Source organism: Vigna umbellata, chromosome 11, assembly GCF_029865625.1.
Source record: "Vigna umbellata cultivar VRB3 chromosome 11, Vumbellata_1.0, whole genome shotgun sequence".
In the NCBI taxonomy this organism is placed as follows: domain Eukaryota; kingdom Viridiplantae; phylum Streptophyta; class Magnoliopsida; order Fabales; family Fabaceae; genus Vigna; species Vigna umbellata.
The window spans coordinates 26388216-26411473 of record NC_142175.1 but is presented as its reverse complement, the minus strand read 5'-3'; the positions used below and the strand labels follow the sequence as shown (position 1 = coordinate 26411473).

The 23258-nt window shown below is 36.5% G+C and overlaps 1 protein-coding gene and 1 pseudogene across 1 annotated transcript; both read right to left on the bottom strand.

Moving 5' to 3' along the window:
* Positions 1-14129: 14129 nt before the first annotated feature.
* LOC124820257 (uncharacterized) lies at positions 14130-16417 on the bottom strand. Its single transcript, XM_088102303.1, has 3 exons — positions 15729-16417; positions 14694-15425; positions 14130-14543 (listed from the first exon to the last, which is right to left on the bottom strand). The coding sequence occupies exons 1-3, from the start codon at positions 16356-16358 to the stop codon at positions 14334-14336; spliced, it is 1572 nt and encodes a 523-aa protein (XP_087958429.1). The 5' UTR covers positions 16359-16417; the 3' UTR covers positions 14130-14333.
* Positions 16418-21851: 5434 nt separating this feature from the next.
* Positions 21852-22827, bottom strand: LOC148191358 (uncharacterized; annotated as a pseudogene).
* Between the last annotated feature and the right edge of the window lie 431 nt (positions 22828-23258).

Genomic DNA, 23258 nt, shown 5'->3' with positions numbered 1-23258 from the left:
TATAGATTGTAGGAATAATATGTTTGAGATCATATTATGATTGTTTGATGAATAATTTTGTGAATAGAGTATCCTTCTTTGCTATGAATCCGTATGAGTGATTGTAGAACTATACTGTTGCAAATCTGGGAAAAAGGGGGTGAAACAATGGGGTTTCTGGGTTTTCTGGAATTTGGTGCGATTTCTGCAGAATTCTGCAGAACGCGCGTACGTCCAATTTTAGTGAGTCAAAATTGGACGTTCGTCCAATTTTCTCGACCAATTAGTGGTCGACCAAAATAGTACGAGCGTTCGGTTTTGGTGTTCTAAGGTAGCGAGCGTCCGCGTTCGTCCTTAGGTAAAGTTAGAAATATATTAGACGTTCGTCCAAACTGTATACAGTGAATTAGAAATTTTAGGCGTTCGTCCTTAATTAAGTATTCTCATGAAGCAATTTGTAGCGTTCGGTTTGGGGAATTAGTGATTGTAGCGTTCGACCTTCATCTGATATTCTTAGGTTTGAATCTTAATCGTTCTGTCTTCATGTTATTTGTTCTCAGGTAGCGAGCGCCCATAAGTAACTTTTGATTTTGATGATAAATGTTCTCAGGTGTCCTCAGGTAGAGAGCGTCCATAGGTAGTAGCGAGCGTTCATATTAGTGGCGTTCGGTTTTGATGTTATTTGTTCTCAGGTAGCGAGCGTCATTAGGTAGCTTTTGATCTTGATGATAGTTGTTCTCAGGTAGCTAGTGTTCGGTCTTAATTTGGTATCCTGAGGTTTAGTTTGAATGCGTTCGGTCTTTACTTGGTGTTCTTAGGTTTGGATCTTAAGCGGTCGGTCTTGGTGTATTAGTGACTGTAGCTTTCGGTCTTAATTTGGTATCCTTAAGTGTCAATCTTGAGCGTTCGGTCTTGGTTTAATTGTGATTGTGAGCGTTCAGCCTTAAGTTGGCATTCTTAGGTTTGGATCTTGAGTGTTCGGTATTGGTGAATTAGTGATTATAGTCGTTCGTCCTTAATTTGGATTCTTGGGTTTGGATCTTGAGCGTTCGGTCTTGATATCTGTTAGTGATTGTTAGCGTTCGATCTTGATCAGTTAGTCTCAGTCATATTATGTGTTAGTGAACGCTCAGTCTGTTAGCAAAAATCAAAGATGAAGTTTTGATGATGAACAGATTTGCACAAGTAAAGATCCATAAAGACAAATTGAAGATCTCTGTATTTTATAAAGCTTTTATAATAATCAAAGTTGATGTAATAGTGCTCAAATATGTATTAGGGTTGATTCTTGTAATTTATATTTGATTTATTTAGTTAATCGATTATTCTTGAGAATAATCAATTAACACTAGCCGTTGGGGGTTTCAGATTTGAAAAACTAGCCGTTGGGGGTTTCAGATTTGAAAAACTAGCCGTTGTACTCATTATTAATCGATTAATATTTATGTTAATCGATTAAATGCGTTAGATGGCCCGTTTTCGAAGAATGGAAGGGTATTAGGCTGAGTCTATAAAATGGCTCACTCTTTATCTCAAAAATAACTCTTCCCTTGTGCAAAAGATCTCTGAACTCTTTGAGAACTCTGTGAGATTGTTGAAGCTAAGGAAACTCTTGTCTGCAAGTCCTGAAGTGGTACTGTGGTGACAGAGGAATAGCTTGTTCATCCTTGGTGTGTCTGAGGAAGTGTCTGGAAGAGGATCATCCTTCGTGAAGCATTCGAAGGAGGTGGTCATCCTTTGTGAAGATTCAAAGGAGGTGTAAGTTCATCTCTTGTGGTTTCAAGAGAGGTGGTAATTTCTAAACTGTTACAAATTGTTTTTCTATGTGACTAATATTTGTAACTGTTTTGTGATAGTGAAAAAGGTTTATCTTGTTTGAGATAAGCGACTGGATGTAGGATCCTAGTGATCTGAACCAGGATAAAATCACCTGTGCAATTTTTCTCTTTCCCTTACTCTGTTATTTACATTCAATTATCTGCTTAGTAAGAAAGAATTGAGAGAAAAATATTAAAAAGGCATAATAAGAGAATATAACCAATTCACCCCCCCTCTTGGTTTGTTACCACGCTAATAATTCCGCTGCAGCGATTCTAACACAGTCTTGATAACGTTTTCAGTTAGTGATCGTCCATAGTGAGCGTTCGATCTTGGTGATGTTTTCTGGTTAGTGATCGTTCATATGGAACGATCGTTCTCGAAGATGTTTGTCCTCAGGTAGTACTCGTCATAGGCAGCATTCATTCTTGATGAGGTTTGATCTTTGAGCGCTTGTCCAAACAGTATTGAATTCAATATGGTGTTCGGTTTTGAGCGTTCGGCCTAGTGTTTGATCTCTCAGTGTTCGTTCTAAGAGTGTTCGGTCAATATGGTGTTCTGAGTTTTTAGCGTTCGGCTCAATAGTACATGATCTCCTAGCGTTCGTCCAAATAGTATTCAACCAAATAGCGTTCGACAGATAGCGTTCGTCCAAATAGCGTTCGTTCAAATAGTGTTCGTCCAAATAGTGTTCGTCCAAATAGTGCTCGGCAAATAGGGTTCGGTTCCATTTTTATGTTGCTCTTGTTTTAAGTGTGCAATGTGTTTTGTATATATACTCTAAGGTAAATTATGTGAAAAATATGTGAATGCATGAGATATGATAAAATTACTGTGATGAATGTATTTTATGATGTTGACATGAAATTATGCATCTGATCATGATACGAGTATTATGGGGAGATTTTGTAATGGTAATGTGAGTTGAGGAATATGAGTATGGTATGAATCTCATGGAGAGATTCTGTAATGTTATGGTATTAGTGTATATGTTGATGTTGAGGGTCCTGTAGATGGAGGTTATCCTGATACTCTAGTAATCATCCAGTCTCAAGTAGAGAAGGATGAATTATGTGGTGAGAGGAGCAGGAGGTCCTGATCTATGTGCCGGTTTTGGACATAGTGAGGGGACTAACCTTGTGAATGGTATGAAGTATTTTGGAAGTGTATTTGTAAGAAAAAGTAGAAGTCATCACAAGTGCATAACCTCCCGTGACCGCTCATCAACGTATCATCCGGATGAGTGTCTTATAGGAATTGTGGTATGATGGTATGAGGATGTCTGACATAAATATTAGATGATGTTTATATCAAAGCAATTATGCATGTTTTATAAATGATGTGTTGCATGTTAGCTCACCCTTACTTGTTTGTTTGTGCCGGAAAATCTTATCTATGCGATGATCGTATAATTCGTTATACCCGAGCGGATGGAGGATTGTCGCGTGATCCCGTGCAAATGAAGAAAGAAATGGAAGAACGAATCAGAAGGATTTAATGTTATATTTGCAGTTAAATCTGAGCTTAAAGCATATGTATAGATTTAAGTGTGAGATTACGGGGTGTTACCGTAAATGTATTATTACAATATTTAAATTTTGAATTTTTTAAAGTGTGAATTTTTGGAATGTTACAATAAGTTTTAGGAAGACATCATGATTAACATGTCAAAGTTCCATATTACTTTATTGAGAAAACAACTCTACTAATGCGTGTTTTTCTTTGTGATAATAATAAAAAATATTATTATTATTATAGTTATGCAATTAAATATAAATATTTTTTATAACTTTACACTAAATAACTTTTTTATAGGTAGTTTTATATTTTATTAAAAGTTAAATTAAAATAAATTATTAAATTTAAATAAATGATAAAATTGATAAAGTAATTATTTTAATTTTAAAAACTTGTATTTAAATGTAAATTTGAAAAATAAATGTGAATGCTAGAAGGAAGAACCCTTGTATATATGTATAGATTACGAGTAATATAGTAGCTAAATATTTGGTATTAAAAGTCTAATATTCTTTGAATCCGTAGAAATATAATGTTTTTCAACCAACTGAATTAATCTGAGTAGTTCCCATGGCAAATACAACTCCGTAATATTCTTAAAATCGATAGATTCGAAAAAGTTTTACGCCGACTATTTTATTCGGTTGACAAATAATTCTTAATCCACATATTGCAACTTCTATTTTCTGTAAAAGTGACCATTTTCCTGTGATCGAAGCAAGTTTATGAGTGTATAGTACCGTATTTTAAACGTAAAAAATCATGAACAAGTCAACCTATGCTTTCAGGACCAAAGATACGACGAAGTTTCCTGTCAAGAAGAAAAAAAGGTGTTGATTTGGACTCCAAAACAATACGAGTTGGTGAGCTAATAATAAGAATAAAAACATGAATATTCAAACAGAAACTACAACAAAATCGGAAACATTCAAAACGTAACTATCATCACGGTAACTTGTTTATAACAGTATGACTGCAAGAAAACATAAAAATAAATAAAAGGAAAAAAATGAAAGAGTAATTTCCGGTTAGTTATCAACAAATTTATATAAGAAATTAAAATATTTTTAATTCAAAATTTTATTACCAGGGTTGAATGTACGTTATTGGGATAATATATAAATGATATAACATATAAATTATCTCATTGCATTTTTCTATATATAAGTTTAAATTGTTATGGTTATTATTGAAATATTGATTATATATAAGATGAATTTTTAACATATTAGTGAGCGTAAATTTTATATTACAAATCAGTTTTATAATATTGAGTTTAACTTAAAATCTAGACTTAATTACTCGTTTGGATTTTATTTTGGTGTGAAAGTTTTAAGTTGGTTTTTACTCTTAAAAAGTTTTAATTGTTTTTTAATTTTGAAAAATATGTCTAAATTCAATTTTTTTAAATAAAAATTACTAATAATATTAACCAGGTGTCATATGTCAATTTGTGAGTTTTTTTATTTTTTTAAATTTTAATTTTTTTATAAAAATTGTTATTATCACGTGTCAGGTTTTTAGAGTAACCCAGTGTCACAGAATAATGCTACATATTAGTGTCAATCTTTATTTAAATTTAGTATATATATATATATATACTATATATATATATATATATATATATATATATATATATATATATATATATATATATATATATATATATATATATATATATATTGGTAACTTGACGGGACAAAAAATATTGTGTGATAAAATGTATATAAAGTCGACTTTTTGTGTAAAGCAATTAGATAACAAGGATGCTTTGATGTTGTTTAAAAAGTTGGTTGGAATACATAATAAAATGTCTCACTATAAACAAGAAATTGATAAGAAGTACTGTGCAGGGTTACCATAGTTGCAAAGGCAGTACTACGAAGCAAAAGTGAGTCAGTATAGGAAGCTACACTAGAGCAGCTTAAAAAGCAAGAATTAGTGAAAATGAGGAGATAAAGTCCATTTTCTTACTTTGTGCTTGAAGGGGTCTCTTCAATTTGGGAAGCTTAGGACAGAATTAAGACATCAGTCCAAAAGGTAAAAGATTCAGGCTTACTGTTGGATGTAAGTTCTAATAATCATTTCAATATGCATGATTTGGTTCAAGATGCTGGTTTGTCAATAGCTAACAAAGATAAAAATGTTTTTACTCTAAGAAAAGGAATAGATGATTCTGCACTTCTATTTCTATAAGAAAGAGCTTGATCATAACATTGGTGGAAGGAGAAAGAAACCAAGGTCAAATTTTGTTTCTTTCTAAACTAAAAGATTTGCTTAAACATCCCGCTTGTTTCTGTTTTACCCAATCACTTGTTCTTTGATAGGTTAAAAGATTACAAGATTAGAGGCTTGGAAGTGTTTTCTGTTGGAGACTTTAGAATGCTTGATAAGTATGAAACATGTAGAGTTTCAGCATTACAACTTAATGATGCCATTGACATTCAATCCCGTGAAGGCATAAAAATATTGTTTAAAATAGTATAATGTTTGTTGTTGGGAAAGATGTGGATGTTCAAATTGTTGTTAATGAGTTGAAAGGTATTAGAAAGATATCTTGAATTTCATCTTACAATTTTTTTTTCAATGATAAGGTACTCACTCACTTACTCATTTACAAATCAATGATAATTTTATTTATATAACATTTTTACTATTACGTACGTTTTTTTTCTTTCTCTCTTCATATCATATCATATGATCTATAAACCTATTATTTTTATTTTGTTTCTGAATGTATATTAAATATATTAAGTGTTAATATATGTCAATGTCTATAACCACATCAGCTTCTTCTTTTTGCCTGCTTCTACTGGTCAGTTTCACATACAGTGAGATCTACTGCTTGATATATAATGATAGTGGATTTGTTATAGAGCTTTTTTGGCGTGGTAGTCAGTGGCTGAACGAAAATAGGTTTGGGTATTTGAAGAGGTAGGATGCACGGGTGTATAGTATAAAATATTAACCGAGTGGTTACAAACAACCAACCGGATATTCAGGTAATCTGTTTATATCTTATTCTGTTTATATTTTATTGGGCTTATATCAGCTCAGGATCCATGAGGTAAATTATAAATACAAAGCCAGGGCCAAAAGCCAGGGCCAAAAGCCAGGTACGTTCCACTTACGCATTATTTACTCTACGTTACTCTCAAATACTCAATGGTGATAACCACTCACTAAATATTCAACCAAGAGCCGAGGCTCTTCAAATCACACGCCTAACTTGGGCGTCGGAGTACCTTTTGCAGGTACATCCTCCCTCGTCAAGAAGGAGACCGATCGGTTTGTGCCAACACCGATCGGCCAATAGCAAGAGTTTGGAAGCGAGCGAGCGGTTCAGACACATTAGCAGGTTAGTCTCTCGGTCCCAAAAATATCCACCGAAACATTTTGGCGCCCACCGTGGGGCCGAGCGGCAAACCCAAATGGTGACCACGAGGAGCATGGAGGAAGAACAACACACCGGAGATTTGATAGCACAGATGCAGGTGCAAATACAGGCACAAGCCAGAACCATACAAGCACAGACGCACGCACAACAAGAGATGCAGCGAAGGCACGCAGAAGAAATTACAATGTTGAGAGCAGAGCGAGGTCGTACCGAACGGTCAGCTCAACACTCAGAGTCCACAACCGATCGGGGTAACAACCAACACAATGATAACGCTGGAAGTCGTAATCAGCAGCCATCTCGGCATACTGACCCGAACGATCGGGGAAGAAGGGAACCATCCCCCTTACGAACCGATCGGCCCTCCAGTCTGCTCCCTTTCACTGCGATCATCATGCAAACTCCAATGCCAGAAAAGAACCCTCCTGTATTGGATAAGTATGATGGCTCGACGGATCCCGACAATCATCTCAGAATCTTCACCAATGCAATGGTGTTCTACACGGACAGTGATCCGGTTATGTGCAGAGCCTTCTCCTTATCACTCAAGGACGAAGCATTAGAGTGGTATAACACTCTTCCCCCAAACACAGTGGATTGCTTCGCCACTGTGGAAAACCTTTTTAAAAGGCAATACGCCTCCAATCGTAATCAGGAAGTAACGCCAGCGGAATTGGTAAATACCAAACAGGAAAAGGAAGAAACTTTGAAGGCCTTTATGAAAAGGTATATGGAAACCGCACGACGAGTTAAAGAGGTAAGTCAATCTTTTATCATCACCAATTTGCCTTCCTGTCTAAAACCAGGGTATTTTGCTGAAAAATTGTATGCACGACCGCCAAAAACAATGGAGGAGCTCCAAGAACGAGTAGCTGAATTCATCCGCATGGAGGATATGCGAATCTCACAAATAAAGCGACAACAAGAAACTGAGGCAAGTGGAGGTAGAAAGGACGGTAAACGACCGTTCGGCAATAATGGTAAAAGCGGGGAGTTTTCCCGAACGTTTAAATTTAATCACTATACAACCCTCAACACACCTAGGGCAAAAGTTCTTGAAGAAGCTCTAAACGCTGAACTTCTCACACTCCAAACGAAACCATCTCCAAGATACGCAGATGAAAGGAAGAGCTGTCATTTCCATCAGAATCGGGGGCATACTATAGAAGAATGCATTACGCTGAAAAACGAAATAGAACGTCTCATTCAGGCAGGACACCTCCGTAAGTACATACAAGAAGCAAGAAGAAGTCCCGAACGAGCGTATCGGAAGAACGAACGAAGGCGAGACTATAGTCGCAGTCCTGCTCGTCATCGTGAACGATCGGTTCGCGGAGTTATAAACTGAAGATAGGAATCCAAATCTCTATTTAATGTCATGTTTAAATTCTTGATTTAAACTTTTGTTATTTTATTAAACTTTCATTATGCAATGAATAAAACCGAGCAATTCACGCTCGATCATCGGTTACCAATTTCAATCCAGAATTTCGTAGTCAACACTAAAACCTTCTCGAAGCCGAACAGTAAAGCCCGTTCCCTAGGAAGCACTCCTAGGTCGAAGACCGAGCGGTAAATCCCTCTCGGGAGAGAGGTAAAGCCCTCTCAAAGACGAACGGTAAATCCCGTTCACTAGGAAACAATCCTAGCTCAAAACAGAGGTAAAACCCTCTCAAAGCCGAACGGTAAAGCCCGTTCCCTAGGAAGCACTCCTAGGTCGAAGACCGAGCGGTAAATCCCCCTCGGGAGAGAGGTAAAGCCCTCTCAAAGACGAACGGTAAATCCTGTTCACTAGGAAACACTCCTAGCTCAAAGCAGAGGTAAAACCCTCTCGAAGCCGAATGGTAAAGCCCGTTCCCTGGGAAGCACTCCTAGGTCGAAGGCCGAGAGGTAAATCCCTCTCGGTTCATGTTGAAGACCGAGCGGTAAATCCCTCTCGGGAGAGAGGTAAAGCCCTCTCAAAGACGAACGATAAAGCCCGTTCTCTAGGAAGCACTCCTAGGTCGAAGACCGAGCGGTAAATCCCCCTCGGGAGAGAGGTAAAGCCCTCTCAAAGACGAACGGTAAATCCCGTTCACTAGGAAACACTCCTAGCTCAAAGCAGAGGTAAAACCCTCTCAACGCCGAACGGTAAAGCCCGTTCCCTGGGAAGCACTCCTAGGTCGAAGACCGAGCGGTAAATCCCTCTCGGTTCATGTTGAAGGACGAGCGGTAAATCCCGCTCGGTTAAAGCCGAAGGCCGAGAGGTAAATCCCTCTCGGTTCATGTTGAAGGATGAGCGGTAAATTCCGCTCGGTTAATGTCGAAGGCCGAGAGGTAAATCCCTCTCGGTTCATGTTGAAGAACGAGCGGTAAATTCCTCTCGCTTAATGTCTAAGGACGAGCGGTAAATCCCGCTCGGTTAATGTCGAAGGTCTAGAGGTAAAATCCTCTCGATTAAGGTTGAAGACCGAGAGCTGTTGAAGAACGAGCGGTAAATCCCGCTAGTTAATGTCGAAGGTCGAGAGGTAAAATCCTCTCGATTAAGGGTGAAGACCGAGAGGTAAATTCCTCTCGGTTCCTGTTGAAGGACGAGCGGTAAATCCCGCTCGGTTAATGTCGAAGGTCGAGAGGTAAAATCCTCTCGATTAAGGTTGAAGACCGAGAGGTAAATTCCTCTCAGTTCCTGTTGAAGGACGAGCGGTAAATCCCGCTCGGTTAATGTCAAAGGTCGAGAGGTAAAGCGCTCTCGGTTAATGTAGAAGACCGAGCGGTAAAATCCTCTCGGTTCCTGTTGAAGGACGAGCGGTAAATCCCTCTCGGTTACTGTTGAAGGTCGAGCGGTAAAACGCTTTCAGTTCCGCCAACGCAGCCTCCCTCAAACTCCTCAGTCCTATAGTTAACCACGGCTAAAGCCAACCGCTTAACTCGGACTTGGGGGGCATAATGTATAGTATAAAATATTAACCGAGTGGTTACAAACAACCAACCGGATATTCAGGTAATCTGTTTATATCTTATTCTGTTTATATTTTATTGGGCTTATATCAGCTCAGGATGCATGAGGTAAATTATAAATACAAAGCCAGGGCCAAAAGCCAGGTACGTTCCACTTACGCATTATTTACTCTACGTTACTCTCAAATACTCAATAGTGATAATCATTCACTAAATATTCAACCAAGAGCCGAGGCTCTTCAAATCACACGCCTAACTTGGGCGTCGGAGTACCTTTTGCAGGTACATCCTCCCTCGTCAAGAAGGAGACCGATCGGTTTGTGCCAACACCAATCGGCCAATAGCAGGAGTTTGGAAGCAAGCGAGCGGTTCAGACACATCAGCAGGTTAGTCTCTCGGTCCCCAAAAGTATCCACCGAAACAACGGGAATGTGATAGTGTAGTGCATGTAATTCCATCTCATTTGCTTTCCTTCTTTCACAGTTTGGAAGAGTTGAGTGTATGGAATTGTAATAATGCAATACATTTATAAAAATGGGATAGTTTATTCAATAAATTATAAAAATGGAGTAGTTGATTTAAAATTTATAATTCAAGAATAAGTCATACAGAGTCTTGACGATTTTCAATTTGAAGTTATTATTTCGAACTAAAGTTATCTTCTATTGTAAAACTAAGTTTGATGATATTCTCCTCTTCTCGACAACAGAGGAAACGCTTGTCAAGTTTGACAATAAAGAATAAGTTTGTCAAACTCAATTTCATAGTAAACTCATTGTCACTTATCACGATTTTAGTTTAAAAAATTATATGCAATTAAAATTATCGTGAATTAGGACGACTTTAGTTCAATAGAAAGTCATTATTATTAAAAATAATTGAAAATTGTCACTACTCCTAAATATTTCTGTTCAACACGTTAATAAAGAAGTCTTCATCGGTCTTAACACCTTCACGAGTTCAATTTGGAAAAAGCTTCCGAAATATTCCGTTTGAAAAGTTTGTATGTAGAAAAAATGTATTATTTAGATAGAAAAAAGTTATTTAAGCAACAGAATATATACATAGATAGAAAATATACAAAACTGACAAAAAAATACTCCCATATTTTGTGCTTGCATGTCCCTGTTGAACCTAGTTTTATGTAATGATGATTTGGCTTAATTACATTTGGTAATTAATGAGCATATTATAATGAGCGACATGGAATTAGGCTCAACTGCCATTTTAAAAAATAAATAAATTAACAGGTGTCAATAATCCCAGTTGAGGATATTCGAGCAAACTTAATAGCAAATCATTATTATAAATGTTAGATGACAAAAAACCCAGAAAAAATATCTCACAATATCAAGATGGGTATTAAAAGAAAAACAAAAATTGGAAATGACTTGAAAACCATCTATTTGGACAGCTGTTAAGAAATTAAGTCTGGGCAATTGGGTCTTATTATCCCTATCAGTTTGTTATTTTAATTTTTATATTAGATGATGTATTACTCATAAGATAATCTCGAAGATGCGCAAGATCATACGCATCTGGATGAAAAAAATAAACTCAAGACTGATAACTCATGTCTTATTTGAAGATGAATTTTGGCGAAGTGATTATTGGAGAAAGAGGATTTACAAATAACAAGAGAACAAACTTCGATGTAAATCGAGAAAGTTATGAGAATTTTGTATTTCTTAAAACGTTAATTGTCATTTGAATTTTATAAATTGATGATAAAGTAAGTACTCGTAAGGGTAATAATATAATTATAAAATACTAGCTTGTGTATAAAATTTCTTTTTAATATAGTGCACTGAGTTTCTTTGATAAAAATTAATTCTTGATAAAATTAGTAATTCTTTTATTTGTAAAACAATGACTTAAAAATCTTACTGACTTTTGAAATAATTAATTAATGTTTTTATTTATTTGTGAATTTCGTGTATATTTGACATCTTAATCACGAGAAATAAACTTTGAGGATACTAATTGCTTAAAAGCGTCTAGACATATAATTTAATCAATCATCTTAATAAATCTTAAAATAAACTAACAATAAACCTAATAATTAATCAAACATCTAAAATATTTCTTATCTAAATATATATTTTAAAATTCACATAAAACTAAATTTGATATTATAAATATTTTAAAAATTTAAATGAAACAAAAGAAAGCTAAAAAAACCTACTAAAAAATGTTGGTAAAAAATACTTCTTTAAAAAAATTTTAATGAAACATAACCAAAATCACATACGTTCAAGAGATAAAGTGTAAGGTATATGAAAACTAAATTAACCTTTTATTCAACCAACAAAACGCATGGAGCCTTCAAAATACATTCTTTACATGAAAATTATGGGCCAAGACATAGAATGAAATCTCAATTAGGATAACGAAACAACTTGTATTTGAGTTAAATGAACCAAAACTCACCTAAGTTTATAGTTGTTGTCACTTTGTTTGTTGGAAGTCCCATATGACTAAAGATAAGACAAATTTATAATATATAACTGGGTGCAAATCGCACCTTACAAACCGGTTTTGTGGGGTTAAGTTAGGTTTAAAGCTCACTTTAATATGGTATCAGAGTTATGGTTAAAGCCTATAAGTAGGTGCAAACCTCATCTTACATGCCGGTTTTGTGGGATTGAGTTAGGTTTAAAGTCCATTTCTTAATATTGTTGTCATTGTTGTAGTTGCTAGTTCACCTTTGACATTTCTTACATGGGACGACATCAATTTTAACATTTTAATTACAAAAATACCACAAGTTGTTTTTTACATTACATTTTTTTTAGTCTAGCATCGAATATGTGACATTATAAGTCATTTTTACGTTAAAAGTGAAATGTGAAAAATTTAGTGTGAAAGAATGTGAAGAATTGATGACTACGATGGATGATGACTAAGATAATTTTTTTGTGATTTCTAAAGCTACTAATATTTCTATTATATTGAGTTATGCTTCAACATCTTCTACTACTGATGTTTTTTGTAATGATGTTTTATGTCATGGACATATTCTAAGTGGTTTCTTGGATAATATTTATAAAGATAGTTTGTCCTAACAAAACTATTATTGAGTTATGGGAAACATTTGAACTGAATAAGGATATATAGAAAGACTTATCTAGATATTCTTGTGAAAAAATAATCGATATTATGGTTGATAATAAACCTATTTTTATGAGATTCATGAATTTTTATGTTTACTATAGTTCTTTATAAAGATTGTGATAAAACTTCTTATGAGTTATGGAAGAAAAAAGATAACCTTTTTTAAAATATTTTAAAGTGTGAAAATGCTTGGCAAAGGTTAGTGTACTTCTTTATAAGAAAAGAAAAATAAGAGTTACAACATTTGATTATGTTTTAAGGTTATTCCTTGCATAACATTACTTAGTTATGAAGTGAGTGAAATTTCTAACAATACTACTATGGAATCTAAAGGTGTTGTTTTTAAGAAAATATTTTTATTTTAAAAGATAAATTGACTAAAACTTTTTGTGATACATCTAATATTGGTTTGCCTTCTAGTGATAATGTTATTTGTGATGCTTTTAGTTTTGTTTTTCTAAAACGAAAAAGAAAGGCTAAAGATTTAGGTCTTGACTTTTATTCTTTTTTACTTGAGGATGATTCTAAAACTTATGATGAAACTTAAGATCTATTGATGCTTCATTTTGGAAAGAAACTATTAATAATAAAATGAATTCTCAGTAAATAAGACTTGGTTTTTAACTGATCTTGCTCCTGGTAGTAAAAGTATTGGATGTAAACGGATTTTTAGAAAAAAAAAAAAAAACTAATTAGGCAAGACTTCTTTGATTGCTCTTGTATTACAAATTTATCGATAGATTTTAAAACTACTTTTTTAAATGGTGATTTAAAAGGAAAATATATATGAAACAACCTGAGGACTTTATAAAGCTAAGAAAATAAAATAAAGTATGTAAACTTGTTAAGTCTTTATTAAAACAAACATCAAAGTAAAGACATGAAAAATTTGATCGTATTATTCTTTCGTATGGTTTTCATATTAATAATAGTGATAAATATGAGAATGAAAAACAATATGATGATGGTGTTTTTTTCTACTTTTAAAGGATGCAAAATATTTGTTATCTAATAATATGATGAATGACCTCAGTCTTGTAGATGTTATTATGGGTATTAAGTTATAAAGAAAGATGATGATATTATTTTAACATAATCTCAGGTAGAAAAACTGTTGAAGAAATTGAATTATTTTGATGTTAAACTAGTTTTAACGTACCCATTTATTAAATTAAAGAAAAACTTAAGGGAAGATATTTCTTCTCATAAATATTCTGAAATTATTGGCTGTTTATTACATTTGATAAATTTATCTAGACCTGTTATTGTTTTTGCATATATTGGAAAAATATGAGATTTCGTTGCAAAACTCGAGCTAAAAACCTTGCAATGTTTTTCTAAATTAGTTATTTGTATAGCTTTGTAATTTAATTCAATAATCAAATTTGTATTAAATGTTACACAGTCGTCCAATTCACTTGAACATGACTATTTCACGCATCAATATATTACAACAATGCACTTGAACACCCATTTCCGCTCTTCGTTAGTTTAGGCTTAATTTCTTCATGACTTTTTCAGAATTTATCAATAACATACACCTATTGTCTCTTGTACCTCCTTTTCGTTTCTACTTCACTTCCTTCTTATCTTTTTCTCTTTCGTCATGCCTTGTTTTTACCACTTTCTCTACCTTATTTATTTCGTTTTTAATTTGGTGTCGACTTCCCAATACACCCCAGCAAGGGATGCATCTTTGACATATCCAGAATTGAGAGAATAGGCTTTTTGTCAAAGCAGCTTCATTGGATGTCAAAGAAACCCTCAAAAGGTCTAGTGCCTGACCAAAATAGATACAATGAATGTCAATAATGAATTGAAAAGGAAGAAATGTTGTACGCAGTTTACTATAGCCATTTATTTTATTAGATTAATTAAAACCATAAATATTGTGGTTGAACAAGTATAAAGAGTTGATTGAAAATATTACCTCATGTGACTTTCTGACTTTAATAAAATGTTCCTCCAAATCATTCAACTTCACAATTCCAAGCTCTTTCAAATGCGAAATGCTAGAAGCACTTGTCATTGGTTTCACTTCCAGATCATCGCTCACAACAAACAGACATGGCCTATTCATAAATCCCACAGGAGGTTCTCTTGCTCCATCAGAAGATCTTGGGTCAAAAAGTTTCACTTTTTTTGGATCTCGTAACAACTCTTTTCTCTTTGAAATCATTGTACGCCCCTCATTATCTTTCTCCACTACAGGGCCATACCAATATTCAGGAGAATCGTCCTCTTCTAATGGATTGCTCTTACAACCAAAATGAGGAGCAACCTTTATATTCTTTAAAGATTCGTTAGATGATCTTACAAACCATGATGGATTGAGACGCTTCACACTTTTGTACAAGTTACGAATGCTTCCCAAGCACAATTTTCCTTTCATAAGCTTCACAATAGATCCAATAGGTGTTGTCAGGAAGCTGGCTAGAAGGTCAACAAAATCTCCATCTACTTCAGCAAATAAAATCTTGTTCTTTGATTTGCTCACCATTACTTTGACTTTTACATGACCTTTGGAATGAATGGGACCAGTATATTGTGAGGAATATTTGGAGATTTGGAGATCTGGAGATTTCTTATATTTTTCATTTTTCAATAATACATCACTCAGAGGAGATTTGGAGATTAAGGATTGCTTTAGTATGCTCAATATCTGAAAATACAACCAAAACCATGCTAATTAAGGAAGTCTAGAAAGGTTATCAGTTGAGCAAATCATAAAAATGTCTTCAACCGAAAATATAACTTTAGACCACAAAATAACCATTTCAATATCCAAAGTATTTTCTCCATCCACATATCAAATCCTATTTCTTTCCCTGATACATATTCATGCTCAATATTTTAAGGGCACGCGACTGAAACATACTCCTCAAAAAAATACGAAGGGTTAAACTCCTCAGATTTTACCTTATTTTTTTACAAGTTTGATTAGAAATGTATTAAAAACAATTACCTCCTTGATGCCAACATTTTGAGATCTTTCTGTGAGGTTGCTGATGTCTTTGTGTCGATGCGTGAGAAACGTTTGAACAGAGTCACCTACAGAGCTTCGGAGGACTCTCAAGTCATCCAAGATCAAGAACATGGCATCTGATTTAACAAAAGCACCATTGTCCCTACCTACCTCTTCCTTGGATTCTTCCAGCAACTGCGTTTCTTTTCTCATCAATTTTCCACAATTGCATCTTGCACCATCAAAGGTACTCAGCAACAAATCCTTTTCCTTTGAACAGCTGTAACACACGAAATACTTAGTGGGTTCTGTATCATCCACTTTCACTTTCAGTCTTTGGCAAGAGCTCTCTAACGGGTTGCGCGGAGAATGCAACATTTTCTTGCAGACGTTGTTCCAGAAATCATTAGATTTCAAATTATCAACACTCTCGTACAGCTTATTGATGCAACCAAGCTCTATATGTTCCTCCAATTTGTTTCCAAGCCTAATAATAGTTCCCAATGGAAGGGTGAGGAAACTGAAGAGAACATCTACCAAGTCCCCACTTGCTTCTGCCACAATTACACGCTTTTTGTAATCGTCCACCCAATATTTCAAAGGGATTGTTACCTCTTTGTTGGAAGACATAACTGAAACATAAAACTAAAGAACATTAACGAATTAATCAAACAAAACATGTACGATTTTTGTGAAATTTCTTATACCTCAACTCAATCGTTGCTTGGGTTGTGTTCCCTACGCGATATTTTTAAGAATTATACTTCTTAGTGTATTTTTAAGAGATAAGCTAACATGATGAGAGGGTTATGTATGCTCTTGGTATTAAGGAAGCTGCGAAGAAAAAGGTATAGTTTGGTTCTTCCAAAGATGCTTTTCAATTTAAAGTTCGAAAATTTGTTAAAGTAAGTTCCGTTTTCAGATCCAATTTCTTTTGAATTATAATTAGATTTTTTTAAAGTTTTTTCTAAATTAGGAGATAAATCGAGTCAACTAATTCTACCCTCTCTCCCATGAACTCACTCAACATTGAAGAAATATAAATACTTAAAATTAGTAACATTAAAACTAAATCACTCAAGAAAAAAGAAAAAAAAAATTGAGTTTTACAAGATTCCTCAATGTGTTTTACAGAATAAGGAAAGTTTGGTATGAAGTATTGATCTATAAGAATAAGTATGTTGAAGTCGTTGAAGAAACTGTTTTCTCCCAAGGACACGGAAAGAATTCAGCACATATCATTGAGAGTTTAGAACTTTGAAACGGATATTGACCTAAAGCCCCATAGAGATGAGTAAAACTTCCAAAGTAGACTGTAAAATGCTTTACAATTATACACTCCAGATCCTGATAGATATTTAATTAATCTTTTAGGACAACATGTTTTAACCCAAAAAATATTCTCTCAGCTGCATTACGTTTAATTTTTCAACTTAATGGCAGAAGCGGATATAATAATGTATAAACAATGGCAATAATGATTACAAAGTTAACACATTATTGGTTGGCTGATACTAGACCTCATAGCAAGAAGTAATTTGTAATTAAAGATATATAGGTGTCAATATTCAAGTAACAAACGATAAAAGTAGAATCACATAGCTTGTCACCATACAGTTTTAGAGCAATTGTTTCACTTTTTTATTCTTTATTTTGCTCTTCCTCTTGCTCATGACTTTACTCAGAAAAAGAAAAAAAGTTTGGCAACTAGTTTAGGATACCTTTAAATTATAGCCTTCCATTATAATATGTTTTTTTTTATGTCCAACACTCTTTTCGGTAACGTTTGTCCGAAGGTCGGTCGTCCTTCTTACTATGTTCCGATCGACCAACTCTTCAAGTATTTATTCCCGATTGGTGGTTGACCTGCAGAAGACACTCCGACGCTCAAGTGAGATATGTTTCATAAAGAGGTATATATTTCATTAGGATAGAAGAATATGATTGTACCTGACATCAATTGTATTATTTATAGAGTTTGTGGCAGTCAATTCCATTGATTAGTTATCAGTGCAGTATAATTTTAAGGAACAAAACCCAATAATCAATAATTAACACCGTATATTTGTAGAGCGTAAGGTAGTCTAACCTATTAATACGTGATAATTGCCCATGAATGACCATTAACTCCGATCGGTATATTTCATATAGTACATAAGCCCCCCAAGTCCGACCAAGCTCTTTATTAAAAGAGGTGCGTATGGATTATTATGAGCTTTAAAAGAGGTCTTTAGGAAGTCTATCTTCGATGCTTTAAGTTTTCATTGCTCTATGTACCGAGCGACGAACTCTAGGAGTTCTCTTTGGACCTGTTCCTTAGACTGAACAGAAAATACTAAGAGTTCTCTTTGACACTTTTTCCTCTACAAGAGATTTTCACTCCAAAAAAAATATGACAAAGTTGAACATGTTGAGTAAATGCTTCAATATTTGTTTTTATAATGAAAAGGCATTTGAACATGACAAAGTTGAACATGTTGAGTAGTTGATTGATAAGAGTTCTTTTTCGAAGTTCCTGCGTTGAACGAGGATTTCTGAAGCCATTTTTGTGACTTCCCCCAGAGCGACTTGAGACAGTAGTCATTTTTCTGACTTCCTTCGTTGAGTGGGAGTTTTTGAAGTCATTTTTTTGACTTCCCCCAAAGTGGCTTGAGGCAGGATTCATTTTTCTGACTTCCTTCATTGAGCGGGGATTTCTGAAGCCATTTTCCTGACTTTCCCCGAGCGGCTTGAGGCCGGAGTCATTTTTCTGACTTCCTACGTTGAGTGGGGATTTCTGAAGCCATTTTCCTGACTTCCCCGAGCGGCTTGAGGCACGAGTCATCTTTCTGACTTCCTACATTGAGCGGGAGTTTCTGAAGCCATTTTCCTGACTTTCCCCCGAGCGGCTTGAGGTAGGAGTCATTTATCTGACTTCCTGCGTCGAGCAGGGATTTCTGATGCATTTTCCTTACTTCCCCCGAGCGGCTTGAGGCACGAGTCATTTTTCTGACTTCCTGCGTTGAACGGGGATTTCTGAAGCCATTTTTTTGACTTCCCCCTAGTGGCTTAAGGCAGGAGTCATTTTTCTGACTTCCTGCGTTGAGCGGGGATTTCTAAAGCCATTTTCCTGACTTCCCCCCAAGCGGCTTGAGGCAGGAGTCATTTTTCTGACTTTTTGCGTTGAGCGGGGATTTCTGAAGCTATTTTCTGACTTCCCCCTGAGCGGCTTGAGGCAAGAGTCATTTTTCTGACTTTCTACGTTGAACAGGGATTTCTGAAGCCATTTTTCTGACTTCCCTTTGAGCGGCTTGAGGCGGGAGTCATTTTTCTAACTTTCTGCGTGGAGCGGGGATTTTTGAAGTCATTTTTCTTACTTCTCCGAGTGGCTTGAGGCAGGAGTCATTTTTCTGACTTCCTGCATTGAGTGAGGATTAGTCATTTTTCTGACTTCCTGCGTTGAGCGGGGATTTCTGAAGCTATTTTCCCGACTTCCCCGAGCGGCTTGAGGCAGGAGTCATTTTTCTGACTTCCTACATTGAGCGGAGATTTCTGAAGCCATTTTTCTGATTTCCCCCGAACGGCCGTTTGGAGAATCATATTGGAATGTGTCATGAACGAAATGTAAGTGCTTTAATGCCTGCAAGATCTACAACATCAAAAATATAATTTATATAAAAATATTCATTTAACCACCGTTGATAAGTAATGATTGGCGGACTGCGTGGGAATTCTCGATGTCGGACGACTCTTCTAGGAGTTTCCAGTTTCCACTGTAGCAGCATGCCCATGATAATTGTAATGGAAGCACCACTAGTACATTTAAAGGAAATGGCACCGGTTAAATTCGCTAATAGGCACTGGTTTTTGAACCGAGGCATATTCAGACGAGGTAAAAAGTGACCAACTTTATGCCTCGGTTGTGGACGAGACAAAAAACGGTACGTTTCGGTCTCGGTTATCAGAACCGAGGTTGTTCTTCTCCTTCTACTGCCTCGGTTGGAGGCTAAACCGAGGCAGTAGGGTCTTTTTTTTTTATTTTTTATTTGGTTATGCATTATCAGTAGGGTTTTTGAACAAGCAGAGAACTCAGATTAAGCAAAACCCTCACCCCTTTTTTGTAGATCTGAACACATTAACTTGCTTTGAAAATGATAACAAATTAACACAAGAATTTAATTTTGGTGCCTCAAGCAAATTAACACAGAAAAGTTAACACAGACAACATCAGATCTGACCCTAATTTTACTCCAATCTCAGATTCAAAGAAGCAAGTAAAACAAAATCAGATTCAAAAAACCCTAATCTGACCCTAATTTTACCCCAATCTGACCCTAATCTCAGATTCGCACCACCACCATCAACATCAGAAAAACCCTAATCTGACCACCACCACCACCACTATCACCGCCGCCACCATTGACGCACCACCACCGCTTGCTCTTCCCTCCAGAGGCGACGCACTCGCAGGAGATTTTGGAGACCGAGAGAGCGACGGAGCGAGCCAGCGAGAGAGTGACGGAGCGAGAGCGAGGGGAGAGAGGCGCGAGAGCGAGGGAGGCGCGAGAGCGAGGGAGGCGCGAGAGCGAGGGAGGCGCGAGAGCGAGGGAGGCGCGAGAGCGAGGGAGGCGCGAGAGCGAGGGAGGCGCGAGAGCGACGGAGGCGCGAGAGCGAGGGAGGCGCGAGAGCGACAGAGGCGCGAGAGCGACGGAGGCGAGGTGAGGGGAGGGAGGCGCGAGAGCGACGGAGGCGAGGTGAGGGGAGGGAGGCGCGAGAGGGAGGGAGGCGAGGTGAGGGGAGGGAGGCGCGAGAGCGAGAGGGAGGCGAGGTGAGGGAGGCGTGAGAGCGAGAGGGAGGCGAGGTGAGGGGAGGGAGGCGCGAGAGCGAGGGAGGCGAGAGTGAGGGTAGGTTTTCGTTCACTGGGGAAAATATTTGGGGAAATAAGAGGGTTATATGCCTCGGTCCTTCTGGCCCGAGGCAGTAGAGGCTGATACGCCTCGGTCCCTTCTACCAACCGATGCAGTATACCCCTTTTTGGTACCGATTTTTTTTAACCGTGTCAGAAACCACTAATTTGGCACCGGTTGCTTTCACAACCGAAGTAGTAACCCTTTTTGGCACCGGTCAAATCTGAACCGAGGCCTATAAGGTCTCGTTAATTACAAAACTGCCACCGTGTCTGAATAGACAGCGGTTTGGTGTAAACCGAGGTCTATTGTGCGAGTTTAAAAGCCCATTTTGTACTAGTGCACTGTGGTTTTTTGAGCATTATGTGAACAAAGATGCTCTTTTACCGAGCCCCTTTTTTCTGAAATAACTAAATCACATAATAGGATCTTAAATTAAGATATAAATTAAATTATTCAGCTAAGAATAATAGAATAAATTTAGAATAATTATATAGAAAGTAATTATCAAAATATGTGTATGAGTGAGCAAAGTCAAGAGCTCTCAAGTGCAGAAGCTAGTTAATGTTGGTAGTGAGACTTTTTGTCGTCACCGATCGAGGCTAACAGACGGCGCCGCATTCGTCGCAGGCGTTGTGGACGACGGAGTCCGCGAGAAGGCTTGCTTATCTAATTGCAGACCTTAACGCATTTGCGGTGATGCTAGGGAAACCTCACACGGTTTCGAATCTTCTGAGGATCATCTTTTCGCATCAGCCTCGACACTCTGGAAATGCTGAGACTAGAAACATCTTCTCGGAAATCTTTTTCATCTATTTCAGAATCTTTTCTACCATTATAGTAATACTGTTTTTGTTTCACCAAACAATTATCGTTAAACAATAACAATAACGATAAAACCCCATTTTCTCATCACATATGATGTGTTACCTTATTCCGCATGATGTTAATGGTCCATCAGTAGCCAAATCAGTAATATAAAGAATAGAGGTTTTCTGGGCGAATTCTTGTATTGTATACAAAATGTAACGCTTGAATCATATCAGGTATACACACTGGAAATAAATATTTTGAAATATTTGAATGAACCATACGCAGTGGAAATAAATATTTTGAAATATTCGAACGAACCATACACAGTGGAAATAAATATTTTGAAATATTTGAATGAACCGTGGAAATATTTAATGTGAAAACATTGCCCTGTGCTATTAAAGTCAAATTTTGTATTAAGCCCTCAGATTCCATGTAATTCCCATTTACCAACCATTACTTTGAATGAAGGAGTCATCACCACGGGAAGTTTCAAAAATTTTGCAACCCTTGGTTGTAAAAAATTATCAGAACTGTCTCCATCAATCAATACTTTGACTGACAGAGAATTTCTCATCATAGAAATAACATAGACCCTTCTCTCTTCGTAATTGCATTTCTGTTGGGCTTATTCTTTTGACATTAGGGTTTCTTAATGGTGGTCCTGGTGGGTTAGGTAACAACGGAGGTAAGGAAGATTTGGAAGCTGGTAGAATAGTCCTTGTGGTGTTTTGAACCCCGAACGTGGTTACTTTCGGAGAAGTTGTGTATCGAGTGTTGTAACTAGGAGTAGGCTTGGTTCCTGGCATATATTTCTCTTCATACAGTTTAGCTAATGCTACGGCTCGTAAGAGGTGTGTTGGAGTCAAGGCAATCACATCTCTTCTAATATCAACATTTAAACCACTCATAAAGCAATTTAAAATAGCTTCCTCGGTTAAACCCTCACAGCGATTTGCAAGCGACATAAATTTCATATAGTAATCTGATACCGAGCCTTGCTGTTGGAGCTTAAATAATTCTGCCATTGGACAATCAAAGGGAGAGGGTCCAAATTGAGATTCCAGAGCACGCTTCAACGCTGTCCAGGTTGTGACCACTTCAATCTTCTGCAACATTTGGAACCATGGCACCACGTCGTTCTCAAAATGCATAGAAGCTATTTCAACCCGCTCAGCATCAGGTGTGTTGTGGTAGTTGAAGAATTTATCTGCTTTAAAAATCCATTCTAAAACTGGGGTGGAGCCATCGAAGTGCGGAAAACCCAGAGAAATGTCTTTTACCGGGTTCATAGAATGGAGCGGATGAACTCTGACTGTGGAATTTGAGTTCGAAGGACTTCCAAATGTCTGAGTGGAATTTTGCAATAGTTGTTGTAAGACGAGTTTGATTTCATCCATCGTCGAGTCTTGATTTCGATTTCTCTCATCTGTCGTGCTCTACAGCTTTTCCACCATTGCTGTTAGACGAAGCAGATCATTAGTCGTTGTGCGGATCTCGGTTTGGAGCTCTTTCAATCTTGTGTTCTCATCCATAGAAGTCAATGAAAGCACCAATGTAACAGTGCTAAATGAGGTATGTATAAAAATCGAACAAAGCAATGGAATTTTATTGAGAAATAAAGCTGTCTCAGTACAAGTAATACATGGCTAACAATGAAAATGACAAATACAGAAAATAAAACTATATGAGTCACAGCTGAACCATGATGTGTTCCATTTCTGTAAAAGAATAAAGGAAAGGAACTTAGAGAATTATTCGCACTAAAATCAGAGAAGAAGAATATGAAGAAAGAGTGATTGCAGAAAGAGGGACCATACCACCGATTGAC

Bases quoted from the DNA above. Each gene is read 5' to 3' on its own strand.
- LOC124820257 (XM_088102303.1), bottom strand. From the start codon at position 16,358: ATGTCTTCCAACAAAGAGGTAACAATCCCTTTGAAATATTGGGTGGAC. The intron at 15,426-15,728 runs GTAATTGTTTTT...TTGTATTTTCAG, and splicing joins AAAATGTTGGCATCAAGGAG to ATATTGAGCATACTAAAGCA. The intron at 14,544-14,693 runs GTAATATTTTCA...TATTTTGGTCAG, and splicing joins AAGTCAGAAAGTCACATGAG to GCACTAGACCTTTTGAGGGT.